This window comes from Capra hircus, chromosome 1, assembly GCF_001704415.2.
Source record: "Capra hircus breed San Clemente chromosome 1, ASM170441v1, whole genome shotgun sequence".
Taxonomy (NCBI): domain Eukaryota; kingdom Metazoa; phylum Chordata; class Mammalia; order Artiodactyla; family Bovidae; genus Capra; species Capra hircus.
Window position 1 is genome coordinate 67,316,360 of NC_030808.1, and position 20,977 is coordinate 67,337,336.

Here is a 20,977-nt window from a genome sequence, read left to right on the forward strand (position 1 = left end):
CAGTATAATCAGTCAATCCAGGACTTGGCCACTCTCTTGGCGTAGAAGCGTGAAAAGCTGTCAATCTCCTCCGGAGCCGGCGGGTAAGTGTGTCCTTCCCCCAGAACCTGATTGGCCTGAGCAAGGAACGGGGGCGGGGCTTGATCCCGCTGGGTGCCAGCCACGTTGCACGCGGGGCTGCCCCGGGGAGAGGCCACTCCCCGGTCCCACAGTGCACTGCGAAGCGCGTCACTCGGAGCGGCGGGTCTCGGCTCGACAGGTACGGCCCGGCCCCTCCCAGTCCTTCGTCCCTTCTTGGGGTCGCCCGAACCCTGATCTGCCGCTCGCCTCTCTCTCCCGTTCTCCTGCCACGGTCCTGACTCTCGCCGTTGGGACTACAGACCTACCTACCCCGGGCGGGAACTAAGTTCGTGGCGTGGGAGCGGGAGTCGTCGGAGTCGTGGAGCTTTGGAGGGGTGGGATTGCTGGGACTTCGTTCCCTTCAACTTCACTGGGGCCGCGCGAACGGCGGTTGCCCTTCGGCTGACCTGCCGGGATATCGGGCAGCTTGGGCAGGGGGCCGAGGAGGGAGGGACAGTCGCTCTGAGGTGCCAGCGGTTAAGCGGCATTCCCTGGCGCCCAGGTGTCAGAAACACGGTGGCCCTCCTAGGCTGTTTAGGTGGCCCAGAGAGCTTGACACGGCACTTCCTATTTTCTTTTAGGCAGGGTTACATAGCTTTTTTGTGAGGTAGTTCAACCTCAATGCTAATTCAAGCATTGAACCCAGAGATTTGCCCGCGTTGGCTCACAGAAACCGAAGGTCCTGTTAATGGCACTTAGGAAACGATGTGGCATAAGGGAGACCTAAGCAATTGGCTCGACAGGTAGCTGAGGGTTCCGGAATAGGAGGCCGAGCCTCAGCTGCCTTTAATCTCTCTGACAGTGAAAACAGCAGCTTTGCCCCGCCCCGTTTAGTTTCCTGGGTCATCCACCTGGGGCAGTGGGAAAGCTTGAGAATCAGTTCCTTCTATGCTTTGCTTCAGCCAAGGCAAAGCCTAGGGGTGAGGTGTCGGCCACCAGGAGGGAGATGATGGGATCTCAGCTAACAGGTGGAACAGCCACTTCTTAAAACTTTCTGAGTCCCTTTGCAGGTTACTGGCATTTGTTCAAGTGCTAAGATAATGGTTTCCCCGGTGGCTCAGATGGTAAAGAACCTGCCTGCAATGTGGGAGACCTGGGTTTGATCCCTGGGTCAGGAAGATCCCCTGGAGAAGGGAATGGCAACCCACTCCAGTATTCTTGCCTGGAGAATTTCATAGGCAGAAGAGCCTGGCAGGCTACAGTCCATGGAGTTGCAAAGAGTCAGACCGGACTGAGGGACCAAGCACACAACACAACCCCAATTTAAGGGGCATCTGGGCATTGCCTATACTGAGAACCATAATTAGTTTAGTGTTTGTGTGTGTGTGTATGTGTATAAAGTGATTATAAAGTGGTAGTCGTGTCTGAGTCTTTGTGATCCCACGGATTGTAGCCCACCAGACTCTTCTGTCCATAGGATTCTCCAGGCAAGAATACTGGAGTGGGTTGCCATTTCCTCCTTCAGGGGATCTTCCCCACCCAAGGATCAAACTTGGGTCTCCTGCATTGCAGACAGATTATTAACCATCTGAGGCACCAGGAAAGCCAGTGTGTACATAATTGATTCTTAAAAATCTTCAGTGTATTTTATACTGGTGTATTAATGGAGCCTGCAGTTCAGTTCAGCTGCTTAGACGTGTCCAACTCTTTGCGACTCCATGGACTGCAGCGCACAGGCTTCCCTGTCCATCACCAACTCCCAGAGCTTGCTCAAACTCATGTCCATTGAGTCAGTGATGCCATCCAATCATCTCATCTTCTGTTGTCCCTTTCTCCTCCCACCTACAATCTTTCCCAGCATCAGGCTCTTTTCCAATGAGTCTAGGTCTTAACAAACAGGTACTGTCGACCTTCCTATCCATGTAGTTGAGTTGCTGCTGCTGCTAAGTCGCTTCAGTCGTGTCTGACCCTGTGTGACCCCACAGACGGCAGCTCACCAGGCTCCCCCGTCCCTGGGATTCTCCAGGCAAGAACACTGGAGTGGGTTGTCATTTCCTTCTCCAATGTAGTTGAGTAAGAAGCTTAAATATGTTGATAGGCAACATTTCAGAGTGTGGTTAGAATTATGCTTGAGTTTAATTCTGTCACTTGCTCGTTTCAGGATTGAATAGATTACTTTTCTGGGCTTGAATTTCCTCAGAGATAAAATGGAATGGATAATAACTACCTCACAGGGTATTGGAAGGCTTAAATGAGGTAATGTGTATAAAGTGGTAAATAGAGGACAGTCAATAATAACAAACGCTTAATATTGCACTTTCCATCTGCAAGGTGATGTTTCAGGTTCTTTACATGTTATTATGTGGTAGATACTATTAGTATCTTTAAACAGTCCTGTGAGATGGGTGCTATTGGTAGTCAAAATTGACAGATGAGGGTATTGAGCATAAAAAGACAGTTTGCCCAAGTTTACACAATTACTAAACGGTAGAGCCAGTTTTTGAATCCAGGCAATTTGGTTTCATAGTACACCCTGTTAACTATAATACTGTATAGTATATAAGCTGTTTTTAAAAATTGTTATTTCAGAATGAATAGCTAATTCCTGTATCACTGGCTTCTTGCCCCTTGTTGATTATAGGAGGAGCACAGTGATGTAGAGATATACAAGAGACTTAGATTTAAGCACTGCCATATATTAGCAGTGTGACACTGAGGAAAGTTTCCTCATCCATAAAATGGAGGTTATACCTCCCTCACTCTTCGTTAACTGTGAGGTGTTACACAAATTACTGATGCAATTGAGTATGTGTTGAAGGCCTTCTTCCTAGATGTGTGAATGATCTACTCTGGAGCCAGAGTTCTTATGCATACTATGCAGTACAAGTACCTATAATAAAAATACCAAAGGCTATCGATAAGATGCGGGGCACAGGTAAAGTTGCAAAATAAACTCTGGCTGTTTTTCGTACCCTTTTCACCTCTTTTCAGGCTCTATCTCCCAAGTACCTTCCTGCTAACCTATGGCTGCATGAAATCCTTCTCGTTTCACTCAATCTTCCCCCAGTCCAGTGCATCACAATTAGTATAGCCTTCTCCAAAGCTACACCCCAGTTCCCAGATCTCAGCTAGTACTTTTAAAAAAATTAATTTATTTATTTTAATTGGAAGCTAATTACTTTACAATATTTTAGTGGTTTTTGCCAGACATCAACATGAATCAGCCACGGGCGCACATGTGTTCCCCATCCAGGACCCCCCTCCCACCTCCTTCCCCATCCCATCCCCTAGGGTCATCCCAGTGCACCAGCCCTGAGCACCCTCTCTCATGCATTGAACCTGGACCAGTGATCCGCTTCACATATGATAATATACACATTTCAATGCTACCCTCTCAAATCATCCCACCCTCGCCTTCTCCCACAGAGTCCAAAAGACTGTTCTCTTTTGCTGTGTTCATCTGTGTCCTTTTGCTGTCTCACATATAGGGTCATCGTTACCATCTTTCTAAATTCCATATATATGCAATAGTATACTATATTGGTGATTTTCTTTCTGACTTACTTCACTCTGTATGATACGCTCTAGTTTCATCCACCTCATTAGAACTGATTCAAATGTATTGTTTTTAATGGCTGAATAATACTCCATTGTGTATATGTACCACAGCTTTCTTATCTGTTTGTCTGATGATGGACATCTAGGTTGCTTCCACGTCCTGGCTATTGTAAACAGTGCTGCAATGAACATTGGGGTACACGTGTCTCTTTCAATTCTGGTTTCCTTGGTGTGTATGCCCAGCAGTGGGATTACTGGGTCGTATGGCAGTTCTGTTTCCAGTTTTTTAAGGAATCGCCACACTGTTCTCCATAGTGGCTGTACTAGTTTGCATTCCCACCAACAGTGTAAGAGGGTTCCCTTTTCTTCCTACCCTCTCCAGCATTTGTTGCTTGTAGACTTTTGGATAGTAGCCATTCTGACTGGTGTGAGATGATACCTCATTGTGGTTTTGATTTGCACTTTTCTGATAATGAGTGATATTGAGCATCTTTTCATGTATTTGTTAGCCATCTGTATGTCTTCTTTGGAGAAATGTCTGTTTAGTTTTTTGGCCCATTTTTTGATTGGGTCATTTATTTTTCTGGAATTGAGCTGCAGGAGCTGCTTGTATATTTTTGAGATTAATTCTTTGTCAGTTGGTTCATTTGCTATTATTTTCTCTCATTCTTAAGGCTGTCTTTTCACCTTGCTTATAGTTTCCTTCTTGTGCAAAAACTTTTAAGTTTAATTAGGTCACATTTGTTTATTTTTGCTTTTATTTCCATTACTCTGGGAGGTGGGTCATAAAGGATCCTGCTGTGATTTATGTCAGAGAGTGTTTTGCCTATTGTTTTTCTCTTCAGTTCAGTTCAGTCACTCAGTCGTGTCTGACTCTTTGCGACCCCATGTACCACAGCACGCTATGCCTTGCTTTCCATCACCAACTCCTGGAGTCTACCCAAACCCGTGTCAATTGAGCCAGTGATGCCATCCAACCATCTCATCCTCTGTCATCCCCTTCTCCTCCTGCCCTCAATCTTTCCCAGAATCAGGTTCTTTTCAAATGAGTCAGCTGTTCACATCAGGTGGCCAAAGTATTGGAGTTTCAGCTTCAATATCAGTCCTTCCAGTGAACACCCAGGACTGATCTCCTTTAGGATGGACTGGTTGGATCTCCTTGCAGTCCAAGGGACTCTCAAGAGTCTTCTCCAACACCACACTTCAAAAGCATCAATTCTTTGGTGCTCAGCTTTCCTTATAGTCCAACTCTCACATCCATACATGACTACTGGAGAAACCATTGCTTTGACTGGATGGACCTTTGTTGACAAAGTAATGTCTCTGCATTTTAATATTCTGTCTAGGTTGGTCATAACTTTCCTTTCAAGGAGTAAGCATCTTTTAATTTCATGGCTGCAATCACCATCTGCAGTGATTTTGGAGCCCTCCAAAATAAAGTCTGACACTATTTCCACTATTTCCCCATCTATTTGCTATGAAGTGATGGGACCAGATGCCATGATCTTAGTTTTCTGAATGTTGAGCTCTAAGCCAACTTTTTCACTCTCCTCAAAAGGCTCTTTAGTTCTTCACTTTCTGTCGTAAGGGTGGTGTCATCTGCATATCTGAGATTATTGATATTTCTCCTGGCAATCTGGATTCCAGCTTGTACTCAGCACCACTTGTTAAAGAGATTGTCTTTTCTGCATTGTATATTCTTGAATATTTTCCTCTAGAAGTTTTATAGTTTCTGGTCTTACGTTTAGCTCTTTAATCCATTTTGAGTTTATTTTTGTGTATGGTGTTAGAAAATGTTCTAGTTTCACTCTTTTACAAGTGGTTAACCAGTTTTCCCAGCACCACTTGTTAAAGAGATTGTCTTTTCTCCATTGTATATTCTTGCCTCCTTTGTCAAAGATAAGGTGTCCATAGGTGTGTGGATTTATCTCTGGGCTTTCTATTTTGTTCCATTGATCTATATTTCTGTCTTTGTGCCAGTACCATACTGTCTTGATGACTGTAATATAGTCTGAAGTCAGGCAGGTTGATTCCTTCAGATCCATTCTTCTTTCTCAAGATTGCTTTGGCTATTCGAGGTTTTTTGTATTTCCATACAAATTGTAAAATTATTTGTTCTAGTTCTCTGAAAAATACCGTTGGTAGCTTGATAGGTATTGTATTGCATCTATAGATTCCTTTGGATAGTATATTCATTTTCACTATATTGATTCTTCTGATCCATGAACATGGTATATTTCTCCATCTATTTGTGTCACCTTTGATTTCTTTCATCAGTGTTTATAGTTTTCTATACATAGGTCTTTTGTTTCTTTAGGTAGATTTATTCCTAAGTATTTTATTCTTTTCGTTGCAATGGTGAATGGAACTGTTTCCTTAATTCCTCTTTCTGTTTTCTCATTGTTAGTGTATAGGAATGCAAGGGATTTCTATGTGTTAATTTTATATCTTGAAATTTTACTGTAGTCATTGATTAGCTCTAGTAATTTTCTGATGGAGTCTTTAGGGTTTTCTATGTAGAGGATCATGTCATCTGCAAACAGTGAGCGTCTGTCTTTTTCTTTTCCAATCTGGATTCCTTTTATTTCATTTTCTTCTCTGATTGTTGTGGCTAAAACTTCCAAAACTGTGTTGAATAGTAGTGGTGAGAGTGGGCACCCTTGTCTTGTTCCTGACTTTAGGGGAAATGCTTTCAATTTTTCACCATTGAGGATAATGTTTGCTGTGGGTTTGTCATATATGGCTTTTATTATATTGAGGTATGTTCCTTCTATTTCTGCTTTCTGGAGGGTTTTTATCATAAATGTAGGTTGAATTTTGTCAAAGGCTTTCTCTGCGTCTATTGAGATATTCATATAGTTTTTATCTTTCAATTTGTTAATGTGGTTATCACATTGATTGATTTGTGGATATTAAAGAATCCTTGCATCCCTGGGATAAAGCCTACTTGGTCATGATGTATGATCTTTTTAATATGTTGTTAGATTCTGATAGAATTTTGTTAAGGATTTTTGCGTCTATGTTCATCAGTGATATTGGCCTGTAGTTTTCTTTTTTTGTGGCATTCTTTGTCTGGTTTTGGTATTAGGGTGATGGTGGCCTCATAGAATGAGTTTGGAAGTTTACCTTCCTCTGCAGTTTTCTGGAAGAGTTTGAGTAGGATAGATGTTAGCTCTTCTTTAAATTTTTGTTAGAATTCAGCTGTGAAGCTGTCTGGTCCTGGGCTTTTGTTTGCTGGAAGATTTCTGATTATGCTTTTGATTTCCATGCTTGTGATGGGCCTGTTTAGAATTTTCTATTTCTTCCGGGTTCAGTTTGGAAAGTTGTACTTTTCTAAGAATTTGTCCATTTCTTCCAAGTTGTCCATTTTATTGGTATATAGTTGCTGATAGCAGTCTCTTATGATCCTTTGTATTTCTGTGTTATCTGTCGTGATTTCTCTATTTTCATTTCTGATTTTGTTGATTTGATTCTTCTCCTTTTTTTTTTTTTATGAATCTGGCTAATGGTTTGTCTATTTTATTTATCCTCTCAAAGAACTAGCTTTTAGCTTTGTTGATTTTTGCTATGGTCTCCTTTGTTTCTTTTTCATTTATTTCTGCCCTAATTGTTATGGCTTCTTTCCTTTTACTAACTCAGGGGTTCTTCATTTCTTCCTTTTCTAGTTGCTTTAGGTGTTCAGCTCAGCTCAGTCATGTCCTACTCTTTGAGACCCCATGAATTGCAGCACACCAGGCCTCCCTGTCCGTCACCAGCTCCTGGAGTTTACTCAGACTCATGTCCATTGAGCCAGTGAAGCCATCCAACCATCTCATCCTCTGTCGTCCCCTTCTCCTCCCACCTTCCATCTTTCCCAGCATCAGGGCCTTTTCAAGTGAGTCAGCTGTTCACATCAGATGGCCAAAGTATTGGAGTTTCAGCTTGAACATCAGTCCTTCCAATGAACACCCAAGACTGATCTCCTTTAGGAAGGACTGGTTGGATCTCCTTGCAGTCCAAGGGACTCTCAAGAGTCTTCTCTAACACCACAGTTCAAAAACATACGTTCTTTGGTGCTCAGCTTTCTTTATAGTCCAACTCTCACATCCATGTATGACTACCGGATACAGTTAGGTTATTTATTTGACTTTTCTCTTGTTTCTTGAGGCAAGCTTGTATTGCTATGAACCTTCCCCTTAGCACTGCTTTTACTGAGTTCCATAGGTTTTGGGTTGTTGTGTTTTCATTTTCATTTGTTTCTATGCATATTTTCATTTCTTCTGTGATTTGTTGGTTTTTCAGAAGCATGCTGTTTAGCCTCCATTTTGTATTTTTAATAGTTTTTTTTTCCTGTAGTTGACATCTAATCTTATTGTATTGTGATCAGAAAAGATACCTGGAATCATTTCAATTTTTTGAATTTACCAAGGCTAGATTTATGGCCCAGGATGTGATCTGTCCTGGAGAAGGTTTCATGTGCACTTGAGAAAAAGGTGAAATTCATTGATTTGGGGTGAAGTGTCCTATAGATATCAATTAGGTCTGACTGGTTCATTGTATCATTTAAAGTTTGTGTTTCCTTGCTAATTTTCTGTTTAGTTGATCTGTCCATAGGTGTGAGTGGGGTATTAAAGTCTACTATTATTGTGTTACTGTTAATTTCCCCTTTCATACTTGTTAGCATTTTCCTTACATACTGCGGTGCTTCTATGTTGGGTGCATATATATTTATACTTGTTATATCTTCTTCTTGGATTGACCCTTTGATTATTATGTAATGTCCTTTGTCTCTTTTCACGGCCTTCATTTCAAAGTCTATTTTATCTGATATGAGTATTGCTACTCCTACTTTCTTTTGGTCTCCATTTGTGTGAAATATCTTTTTCCAGCCCTTCACTTTCACTCTGTATGTGTCCCTTGTTTTGAGGTGGGTCTCTTGTAGACAGCATATATAGGGGTCTTGTTTTTGTATCCATTCAGCCAGTCTTTGTCTTTTGGTTGGGGCATTCAACCTATTTAGATTTAAGGTAATTATTGATAAGTATGATCCTGTTGTCATTTACTTTGTTGCTTTGGGTTTGAGTCTATAAACTTTTTCTGTGTTTCCTGTCTAGAGAAGATCCTTTAGCATTTGTTGAAGAGCTTGTTTGGCGGTGCTGAATTCTCTCAGCTTTTGGTTGTCTGTAAAACTTTTGATTTTTCCTTCATATTTGAATGAGATCCTTGCTGGGTACAGTAATCTGGGCTGTAGGTTATTTTCTTTCATCACTTTAAGTATGTTCTGCCATTCCCTTCTGGCCTGAAGAGTTTCTATTGAAAGATCAGCTGTTATCCTTATGGGAATCCCCTTGTGTGTTATTTGTTGTTTTTCCCTTGCTGCTTTTAATATTTGTTCTTTGTGTTTGATCTTTGTTAATTTGATTAATATGTGTCTTGGGGTGTTTCACCTTGGGTTTATCCTGTTTGGGACTCTCTGGGTTTCTTGGACTTGGGTGGCTATTTCCTTCCCCATTTTAGGGAAGTTTTCAACTATTATCTCCTCAACTATTTTCTCATGGCCTTTCTTTTTGTCTTCTTCTTCTGGGACGCCTATAGTTCAAATGTTGGGGCATTTGACATTGTCCCAGAGGTCTCTGAGGTTGTCCTTATTTTTAAAAATTCTTTTTTCCTCTCTGCTTCATTTATTTCTACCATTCTATCTTCCACCTCACTTATCCTATCTTCTGCCTCAGTTATTCTACTGTTGTTTCCCTTCAGAGTGTTTTTGATCTCAGTTATTGCATTATGCATTATTGACTGACCCTTTTTTATTTCTTCTAGGTCCTTGTTAAACATTTCTTGCATCATCTGAATCCTTGTCTCCAGGCGATTTGTCTGTAACTCCATTTTGTTTTCACAATTTTGGATCATTTTTACTATCATTATTCTGAATTCTTTTTTAGGTAGACTCCCTATCTCCTCCTCTTTTGTTTGGTTTGGTGGGCATTTATCATGTTCCTTTACCTGCTGGATATTTCTCTGCCTTTTCATCTTGTTTAGATTGCTGTGTTTGGGGTGGCCTTTCTCTATGCTGGAAGTTTGTGGTTCCTCCCTGTGGGTGGGGTTGGACCAGTGGCTTGTCAAAGTTTCCTGATTAAGGAAGCTTGGGTCAGTGTTCTGGTGAGTGGAGCTGGATTTCTTCTCTCTGGAGTGCAATGAAGTGTCCAGTAGTGAGTTTTGAGGTGTGTATGGGTTTGGTGTGACTTGGACAGCCTGTATATTAATGCTCAGGGCTATGTTCCTGCGTTGCTGGAGAATTTGCATGGTATGTCTTGCTCTGAAACTTGTTGGCTCTTGGGTGGAGCTTGGTTTCAGTGTAGGTATGGAGGCTTTTGGATGAGCTCTTGTTGATTAATATTCCCTGGAGTCAGGAGTTTTCTGGTGTTTTCAAGTTTTGGATTTAAGCCTTCGGCCTCTGGTTTTTCAGTCTTATTCTTACAGTAGCCTCAAGACTTCTCCATCCATATTGCAGTGATGGTAAAACATCTAGGTTAATGGAGAAAAGATTCTCCACAGTGAGGGATACCCAGAGAGGTCTGCAGAATTACATGGAGAAGAGAAGAGGGAGGAGGGAGATACAGGTGACCAGGAGGAGAAGAGGGGGAATCAAAAGGGAAAGAGCAGTCTAGCCAGTAATCAGTTCCCTATGTGCTCTCCACAGCCTGGAACACCCAGAGAGGTTCACAGAGTTACATAGAGAAGAGAAGAGGGAGGAAGGAGAAGTGGGGGAGTCAAAAGGAGAGAGACAGATCTTCAGCTAGTACTTTTAATAAAACAGTATGTACCAAAGTAGTGTTTCCCAAACTTTGGTAACTTAAGATAGGCAAGATAATTCAAATGATAAGCAGATAAACATAAAAGAAATTCTGCAAAAATTTTCCCACACATGTTTGATAAGACAAAAGTTCTTTATATATTTTGATTTAAATTAGAAGGAAAACCTAACACCTCAAAACTGATTTCATAGATGCTATTGCTAAGCATAGGGCAAAAAGTAAATCAATTGAAAGACCTGTATTAGGTAAAAAATAGTACAGGTGGGATGCAGATATGGTAATATGACTTCTGAAAATGGTACTTGGATGACGGAAGTTTGGGAAATAACAGACTAAAAGTAAGAGTGATTAACCTGTCATGAAATTATTATTTTTTTTCCCTTAAAAGTGGCATTTTGAAAGCATCTTGCTGTAAGGTAGATATAAAATGTACTTACGTGTTGGGTTTTGTTTACTACTTTTGAGAGATTGCCTTCCTGGAACCTTGGAACCACAGTCATTACCCTACAACATTCTGAAGAAGAAAGGCCAGCGTCTTGTTGTCTTGGATCTAAAAGACTGCTTGCTAACCACTGCTATAGGAGTTTGGTATTGTGGAAATTTTTACTCTAGCAGTTACTATTGGGCAAAGAATATATAAGCCAGCACTCAGATTTCCTGTGAGTTTTCTGATGCTGTGTAAAGGCATGTGCTACTTTTTTTTTTTTTTTTCTGTTAAAGGTGAGGGAGAATGGACCAGTGTACTAAAAATGTATATATAACCCCAATAAAACTACTGCTGTCAAATCTTTCCATGCAAGTGTCTTAACCTCTCCCTTTTCTCAGTTCCCACTAGCTTTTCCATGTTTTCTCCAGCCACTACCCTGCCTAGACTTTAAGGGTATCCTAACCTGAACTTCTGTTAGGTCCATACCATTTCTGTCCTTTATCGAGCCCATCTTTGCATGAAATGTTCCCTTGGTATCTCTAATTTTCTTGAAGAGATCTCTAGTCTTTCCCATTCTGTTGTTTTCCTCTATTTCTTTGCATTGATTGCTGAGGAAGCCTTCATCTCTTCTTGCTATTCTTTGGAACTCTGCATTCAGATGCTTATATCTTTCCTTTTCTCCTTTGCTTTTCACTTCTCATCTTTTCACAGCTATTTGTAAGGCCTCCTCAGACAGTCATTTTGCTTTTTTGCATTTCTTTTCCATGGGGATGGTCTTGATCCCTGTCTCCTGTACAATGTCACGAACCTCCATCCATAGTTCATCAGGCACTCTATCTATCAGATCTAGTCCCTTAAATCTATTTCTCACTTCCACTGTGTAATCATAAGGGATTTGATTTAGGTCATACCTGAATGGTCTAGTGGTTTTCCCTACTTCAATTTAAGTCTGAACTTGGCAATAAGGAGTTCATGATCTGAGCCACAGGCAGCTCCTGGTCTTGTTTTTGTTGACTGTATAGAGCTTCTCCATCTTTGGCTGCAAAGAATATAATCAGTCTGATTTCGGTGTTGACCATCTGGTGATGTCCGTGTGTAGAGTCTTCTCTTGTGTTTTTGGAAGAGGGTATTTGCTATGACCAGTGCATTTTCTTGGCAAAACTCTATTAGCCTTTGCCCTGCTTCATTCCGTATTCCAAGGCCAAAGTTGCCTGTTACTCCAAGTGTTTCTTGACTTCCTACTTTTGCATTCCAGTCCCCTATAATGAAAAGGACATCTTTTTTGGGTGTTAGTTCTAAAAGGTCTTGTAGGTCTTCATAGAACCATTCAATTTCAGCTTCTTCAGCGTTATTAGTTTGGGCATAGACTTGGATTACTGTGATATTGAATGGTTTGCCTTGGAAATAAACAAAGATCATTCTGTCGTTTTTGAGACTGCATCCAAGTACTGCATTTCGGACTCTTTTGTTGACCATGATGGCTACTCCATTTCTTCTAAGGGATTCTTGCCTGTAGTAGTAGATATAATGTTCATCTGAGTTAAAGTTGCCCATTTCAGCAATTCAGGAAAACATGGGCTCGATAAAGGACAGAAATGGTATGGACCTAACAGAAGCAGAAGATATTAAGAAGAGGTGGCAGAATATATAGAAGAACTGTACAAAAAAGATCTTCATGACCCAGATAATCACGATGGTGTGATCACTCACCTAGAGCCAGACATCCTGGAATGTGCAGTCAAGTGTGCCTTAGAAAGCATCACTATGAGCAAAGCTAGTGGAGATGATGGCATTCCAGTTGAGCTATTTCAAATCCTGAAAGATGATGCTGTGAAAGTGCTGCACTCAATATGCCAGCAAACTTGGAAAACTCAGCATTGGCCACAGGAATGGAAAAGGTCAGTTTTCATTCTAATCCCAAAGAAAGGGATGAATGCTCAAACTACTGTACAATTGCACTCATCTCACACGCTAGTAAAGTAATGCTCAACATTCTCCAAGCCAGACTTCAGCAATACGTGAACCATGAACTTCCAGATGTTCAAGCTGGTTTTAGAAAAGGTAGAGGAGCCAGAGATCAAATTGCCAACAACTGCTGGATCATGGAAAAAGCAAGAGAGTTCAGAAAAACATCTATTTCTGTTTTATTGACTACGCCAAAGCCTATGACTGTGTGGATCACAATAAACTGTGGAAATTTCTGAAAGAGATGGGAATATCAGACCACCTAACCTGCCTCTTGAGAAACCTATATGCAGGTCAGGAAGCAGCAGTTAAAATTGGACACGGAACAACAGACTGGTTCCAAATAGGAAAAGGAGTACATCAAGGCTGTATATTGTCACCCTGCTTATTTAACTTCTATGCAGAGTACCTCATGAGAAACGCTGGGCTGGAAGAAGCACAAGCTGGAATCAAGATTGTTGGGAGAAATCTCAATAACCTCAGATATGCAGATGACACCACCCTTATGGCAGAAAGTGAAAAGGAACTAAAAAGCCTCTTGATGAAAGTGAAAGTGGAGAGTGAAAAAGTTGGCTTAAAGCTCAACATTCAGAAAACTCTGATCATGGCATCTGGTCCCATCACTTCATGGGAAATAGATGGGGAAACAGTGGAAACAGTGTCAGACTTTATTTTTCTGGGCTCCAAAATCACTGTAGATGGTGATTGCAGCCATGAAATTAAAAGATGCTTACTCCTTGGAAGGAAAGTTATGACCAACCTAGATAACATATGAAAAGCAGGGACATTACTTTGCCAACAAAGATCCATCTAGTCAAGGCTATGGTTTTTCCACTGGTCATGTATGGATGTGAGAGTTGCACTGTGACGAAAGCTGAGCGCCAAAGAATTGATGCTTTTGAACTGTGGTGTTGGAGAAGACTCTTGAGAGTCCCTTGGACTGCAAGGATATCCAACCAGTCCAATTTGAAGGAGATCAGCCGTGGGATTTCTTTGGAAGGACTGATGCTAAAGCTGAAACTCCAATACTTTGGCCACCTCATGTGAAGAGTTGAGTCATTGGAAAAGACTCTGATGCTGGGAGGGATTGGGGGCAGGAGGCGAAGGGGATGACAGAGGATGAGATGGCTGGATGGCATCACTGACTTGGTGGACATGAATCTGAGTGATCTCCGGGAGTTGGTGATGGACAGGGAGGCCTGGTGTGCTGCAGTTCATGGGGTTGCAAAAAGTCAGACACGACTGAGTGACTGAACTGACTGAACTGAACCCGAGCTTGGCCTTAATGTCAACAGATTCCTTTTTCTACTGCCACAGTCCAGATTAAGATTGGAGTGTGTGTATGTTTAAGGAACTGTATTAAGAATTCAAGGTAAAAATAAAAAAGGTGGGGTGTATGTATTGAGTAAATAACGGAAAGATTGCTAATCCAAAGAGTTGGACATGACTGAACTGAACTGAAGGTGACTAAAGTCTATAAATTAGTCAAGCCTCGTATTGTTCACTAACTGTCATCCCAATTTCTTTTCTTAGTTCACTGGTTTGAATGCTAGGTTAAATGACTCTGAAAGGAAGAGGTTTAATTTTTTCTCCTCAGAGAAATCTTATCAGTGGGTCTATTGAAGCCTCTCTGAAAGCCTTTCAAGAAGTTAGAAAGGGAATGTCACTGCTGTTGTGCTTTTGCTTACAAGCCTAAAACTGTATATTAGGAATATCTGAAAGGCAAGTTTGTGTAACGGTAGTTTTCCAGTTAGTAAAGCAGTTGGCAATATAACTTTTGCTATGTTTGCTCTTTCCATCTGAATTTAATTCTGGATTGATGCTTCTCCGTGGTAGGAACTATCTATTCCTAATGTCTAACGTAGCCCCTGGCATAAATAATAAATGTTCATTAAATGAATGGAACTTAACTAGGTTGGTATTCTTTTAGGAAGTATGAATCATACATTTCTGTCTTAAGTCATATAAAAAGAAAAGAGTAGGTTTGAAGGTTATGTGAAAGTTGGCATTGTATGGTAAAGCTTATTCCTAATATTTCTGTTGAGATCCTAGAAAGATGAAACATAAAGAATGCAGTTTCTTTTAAACAGTACTAAGAATATGGATGTTTGGAAACTGTAAGTCACAATCTTGCCCTCATGTTAAGTCCTAGAGTGGTCATTGTGTTTCAGTATACTTCTGGAAAGATGAAATTTTCTGTTTAAATCATAAATTATAAGGGTATAAAGTAAGCCATTTTCCTAATTTCTTACACTTAGGCTAAATGTTACAATTGTAGTTTAATAAATGTAACAACTTTAAAAAGAGATTTATAGTATAGACATTATCCCTTGATCCCAGCTTTCTTTTGCTACTGCCTTCAGAAGGAAAAAGGAGCTGGTTCAATAGGAAGAAAAAAAATGATTTGGATATGTCACGTTGGAACTTTTGTTTGAAGATTCCATTATGGTAAAGACTAATTTAATTCCTGCTGGTTTTTTTTTTTTCCTTTCAAATAAATGGAGAAGGAAAATATTAAAGGATAATGACATATTAATACCTAGCTTTTCCTCTCATCCCCTCATGAATAGAGGTAAAGGGGGAAGTAAATTTAATGCATTAGCTTTATTATTTGGGTTAAGTTGTGTTATCAGTTATCATCATGATTGGGCACTCAGATTTCAACTTGACACAGCGACAAAAATTAGGGGCCCCTGGTTTCCAAACTTGGTACCAACTGATTTTCTTTGTCATTGTTTGATATATTACTAATTCAGTTTTTCGTTTTTGGAGTGAGATAATATTGAACTAACTAAGCTGATTAGGTAAGGATTAATTTAGTCTCTGAGTATTATCTTGAAAAAAGCCTATGACATTGTTACCAAATTTTTCAATTTTACTGCTGCTAGTGAAGGAGACGTATTTAGTGGCATTATGCTCTATGGCCTGGCAGGAAAGTTATCACTTAAATATAGACTGCTAACAGACTGGTTCCAAATAGGAAAAGGAGTACATCAAGGCTGTATATTGTCACCCTGCTTATTTAAGTTATATGCAGAATACATCATGAGAAACACTGGGCTGGAAGAAGCACAAGCTGGAATCAAGATTGCCAGGAGAAATATCAATAACCTCAGATATGCAGATGACACCACCCATATGGCAGAAAGTGAAGAGGAACTAAAAAGCCTCTTGATGAAAGTGAAAGAGGAGAGTGAAAAAGTTGGCTTAAAGCTCAACATTCAGAAAACTAAGATCATGGCCTCTGGTCCTATCACTTGACGGCAAATAGACGGGGAAACAGTGGAAACAGTGTCAGATTTTATTTTTGGGGGCTCCCAAATCACTGCAGATGGTGACTGCAGCCATGAACTTAAAAGACGCTTACTCCTTGGAAGGAAAGTTATGACCAACCTAGATAGCATATTCAAAAGTAGTGACATTACTTTGCCAGCAAAGGTCCATCTAGTCAAGGCTATGGTTTTTCCAGTGGTCATGTATGGATGTGAGAGTTGGACTGTGAAGAAGACTGAGCACGGAAGAATTGATGCTTTTGAAGTGTGGTGTTGGAGAAGACTCTTGAGAGTCCCTTGGACTGCAAGGATATCCAACCAGGCCGTTCTGAAGGAGATCAACCCTGGGATTTCTTTGGAAGGAATGATACTAAAGCTGAAACTCCAGTACTTTGACCACCTCATGTGAAGAGTTGAGTCATTGGAAAAGACTCTGATGCTGGGAGGGATTGGGGGCAGGAGGCGAAGGGGATGACAGAGGATGACATGGCTGGATAGCATCACTGACTCGATGGACGTGAGTCTGAGTGAACTCCAGGAGTTGGTGATGGACAGGGAGGCCTGGTGTGCTGTGATTCATGGGGTTGCAAAGAGTCGGACATGACTGAGTGACTGAACTGAACTGAACATGTTGTAATTCAGTTTTTTTCAAAGTATGGTCCTTAGATAAGTATAGTAATTACTTGGGGAATTTGCTTAAAATGGAAAATGCTCAAGCTCCACCCCATAGTCGATGGATCAGAATTTTTTGAGGGATGGACCCAGAAATCTGCATTTCTAATAAAAATTCCAGTGGTTTTGATACAGGCTGAAATTTGAGAACCACTGTATATGTGTGTATTTTATCAAAATTTGACTGTTTACCTGATTTCTTTCAGACCTGCAAAAACCTATGGTCTTTCATTTATTTTTATAAAGCATGATTAGAATGTAATAAAACAGGTCATTATGATTTAGTCAGTTCAGTTGCTCAGTCGTGTCCGACTCTTTTCGACCCCATGGACTGCAGCACACCAGGCCTCCCTGTCCATCACCAACTCCCGGAGTTTACTCAGACTCATGTCCATTGAGTTGATGATGCCATCCATCCATCTCATCCTCTGTCGTCCCCTTCTCCTCCCACCTTCAGTCTTTCCCAGCATCAGGGTTTTTTCCAGTGAGTCAGTTCTTCGCATCAGCTGGTGAAAGTATTGGAGTTTCAGCTTCAGCATCAATCCTTCCAATAGACTATTCAGGACTGATTACCTTTAGGATGGACTGGTTGGCTCTCGTTGCAGTCCAAGGGACTCTCAAGAGTCTTCTCCAATACCACAGTTCAAAAGCGTCAATTCTTTAGTGCACAGCTTTCTTTATAGTCCATTCTCACATCCATACATTACTCTCACATCCATACATTATGATTTGCTTTCTGGCAAAAAGATTGAGAACAGTATTGATTAGTATTCCTTTAGCTTTAAGACTTATTTTGAATAAAACATTTATCTGATTATGAAAATAATATGTTCCCATTGTGGAATATTGTGGAGACTTAGGAAATTGTAAAATAACTGTCACCCATAATACTGTTTCTTGGAAATGAGCATTCTGATTTTGTCATGTTTCCTTCCAGTATCTGTTTCGCCATTTATCCCTCCCTTCTTCCTTCTCTGTGTCTTTATGGAAAACAGCATATACAGTTTTGATCCTGCTTTTCAAATACCTAACATATAAACCTTTTACCATATCATTAAACTGTTCTTAACAAACATAACTTTTAGTTGCATTATATTCCATCATGGGGTGTACCAATAATTTGTTTAACCATCCCCCTGTTGTTGAATGTTTAGGTTTTCAGCTCTTTCTATGAGAAAAATGTCTTTCCGTTTAAAATTTTTTTTCTAAATCTGATTATCTTCTTTAGGATAAGGATATATATATATATAGTGGTCAAAGGGCATATTTTTTTTAACTCTTGTTGAGCATCACCAAATTGTTTTTACATGCTGTTTATTCCAATATTTATTTCCATGTATACTTATAGAAATGCCAGAAGGAAGCAAGTGGGCTTTTTTAACAGCTAATTTGTGAGGGAAAGTATGATATGTCATTGCTTTAATTAGTGAGTCTTTGAGTATTAGTGAGTTGCACATCTTTGCACTGTTTATCAGCCTTGGATTTAATTTCTTACCTGAGTCAACTTGTTAATTTTGTTTCAGGCCTTCTCTGCTGGTGGAGATGTCTATGATTTTATCTGCCTCAGTCGTTCGTGTCAGAGATGGACTGCCACTTTCTGCTTCCACTGACTGTGAGCGAGGCACAGGCATGCAGGAGTGCAGAAAGTATTTTAAAATGCTCTCAAGAAAACTGGCTCAGCTCCCTGATAGATGTGCACTGAAAACTGGACGTTATAATATTAAGTAAGACTTCAGCTTGCTCCCTTAGAATCATTCGCTTACTGGTTGTCGTTTTAATGAAATTTTAGTTGTTGAAATAGAAATCAGTGTTGATTAGCTTAGGAAAACTTTTCAAGTCAAAAATTATGTGATTCTGAGCTTATACTAAATAATATTTGTTATGTCATTACCCTTTTTGTAGTTTCTCTGTGTTTATGTCTGGCTTTAGAAAATTTTATATTTTTACAGATTGCAGATATTCTGTCTTGTAAACTGATCATTAGGTATTTATTGGTGTTCTTACATGTCCAGGAAAACTTTCATGGGAAATATAAAAAATCATACTTGATAGCTGCCCTCAAAGAACTTACAAGATTTATATCCTAGTGAGAGGAGATAGTGCTCATCATTATTATTTATTGACATAGTGCCCAATAAATAATGAGCAGTGGGATAGTGACTTTTGGTGGTCAGGGGCCTCTCTGAGAGGGTGACATTTGAACAGAGATCTAGAAGACATGAAAGACAACAGTCTTATGAATGCTGTGGCTGAAGATCAAAGTGTGGTAGGTGCAGTAATCTGGCCTGGAGTAGTGAATGGTGATGTAGGGATAATTATGGGAAATGTGAGATAATTAGCGTGGGGCCATATCCTACATCTCCCTGAAAGTTCAGGTCGAGGGATGTCACTTTGATGATGTAAAAAGTTTAGGAAACTGTTATTGCAGGTTTGAGGAAAATAGCTTTATAAAAAACAATGCTGAGACAGGAAAATATAGGGTGAAATGGAAAGTCTGAGTAGAGGAGAGAAGTCAACTTGTAATTAGGGCCTGAACTCGTAACATAAAAGTGCAAATGATAAAGAAAATGCCAACAAGAAAGATACTTCAGAAGAAGAAATGGTTAAGCCTGATGAGATAGAATATCAGAGATGAAGAGAAGAAAGGGACGAAGTTGACTTGGAATTGGAATAGGACAGAATGAGATCTTTGAAAAGGGTTGCTTATGTGGTGAGGAAGAAGAGGGAGACAGTGAAGCTCCATTTTCATCATTTTACTTGAGGTTATAACAAGGCGTTCAGTTGAAGTGGTAGAGAGATTTTTGAGTTATTTACATAGAAACTGAAAATGTGAGGGTAGACATGCCCAGTGAGTTTCAGAGAAGCCCAGAAGAGAACCTTAAAGAAGGTCTATATTTACTTGGATTACCTGGGATAATGAGCATTGTCTTTACTTGGTCTTTCTGGGAGTTTTAGCTAGAAAATGTGGTGATGGTCATGGTGGTTAAAATATATCTAAAATGATATCTTTGTCTACTTCTGTATTTTGAAGAAAAAGCCTGAAACCTTAAAATATTTCATAGGTTCTTTTAGTGCCCTGGGTTTATCATCCCGAGTTCCAGTTGTTGTGTAGTGCCAAGACAGATTGGTTTGAATATGTATTAATTCTGGCAGATATCCTGGACTCTAAAAAACCAAACGGTTGTTTGCAAATGTTTTTTGTTCCTCTACCTTATTGGCTTAAAAGGAGAGTAGAATGTGGTGAAATTTTAGCATTCTTCCAGTGCTCAATGCTGTTTAATTGTTGTGAATTCTAGATTTTGTATTATTTATTTGCACCCATGTTATTCCACAAAGGATGTGAGGCAATTAAAAAAATTCAAGAGTACAGGTAAGAGAAACATATGACAGAAAAAATAAAGATAGAGTAATAAACTGAAGTACCGTATCCTTCTAGAGATGCAAACTGCATAGTCCATTAATTTTTTTAGAAAAAGGCTACAAACATTGTTCTGAACTTCCTTGGGGCCAAAACAAAGGGGGATAATGGGTCATTTATGGGTTTCACAGGTTCCATTGAATAAAAACATTGCTTCTCATGTTACTGAAACCTGATGTACATAAAGAGAGACAGAATTTGGATAGTATTCTTCCAGCAGCCATACCATGAGCTTTTTATGATTTTTCTTATAATATTCCTTAGTATAAGCAAATAGCTTGATGCAAAAAGCAATTTATTAGTGAGTTTAGGAGTCAGGTGAATCAGCAGAGGTCTAATCAGCCTGATCTAAGAATATAATTTAGAAATGTCTAAAAGAATAAATAGATTACATGACCCCCAGAACCACGTATAGAAAAACCTCTGTGTATTTTTATAGCCAAGTTTTAAGAAAGGTTTGAATAACAGAGAATTTTTAGTTCTAGTTCCTAACAACCTAGATTTCATATATTTTCTTTCACTGATTAGAAGTCTTGTTAGTTGGTTTCTAGTTCATTGAGGTTTTTTATGCAGTATGATAAATTTAGCCTGAAATACATAAAATTGGAAATTGATGTGTTACTTAACATATTAAAATTCTCACATGACACCTCTTTTTCTAACCACCATGAGTTTGCCAGATAAAACCCAAAGATCTATAGTAGTGGTTGCAGCACAGCATGAAACTGGCAACACTCTGTACTTTCTTAGCCATATTTCTAAGTACTTCTCTTTCTTTCAAAGCTCTGCCTATAGCCTGTGTCTTTTGAGT

At 39.9% G+C, this 20,977-nt stretch overlaps 1 protein-coding gene across 3 annotated transcripts in view; it reads left to right on the forward strand.

The window, feature by feature from the left end:
* The window catches only part of SEC22A (SEC22 homolog A, vesicle trafficking protein), an 89,322-nt gene continuing 68,402 nt past the window's right edge, over positions 58-20,977 (forward strand). For 2 of the 3 annotated variants that reach the window (XM_018045723.1, XM_018045739.1), the window contains exons 1-3: positions 240-259; positions 2,222-2,316; positions 18,272-18,472. In XM_018045723.1, coding sequence (XP_017901212.1) covers positions 2,312-2,316; positions 18,272-18,472 — 206 coding nt within the window. In that variant the 5' untranslated portion in view covers positions 240-259; positions 2,222-2,311. Of the gene's footprint in view, positions 260-2,221; positions 2,317-18,271; positions 18,473-20,977 lie in introns of all 3 variants that reach the window. The other variant, XM_005675036.2, reaches the window with a different exon arrangement.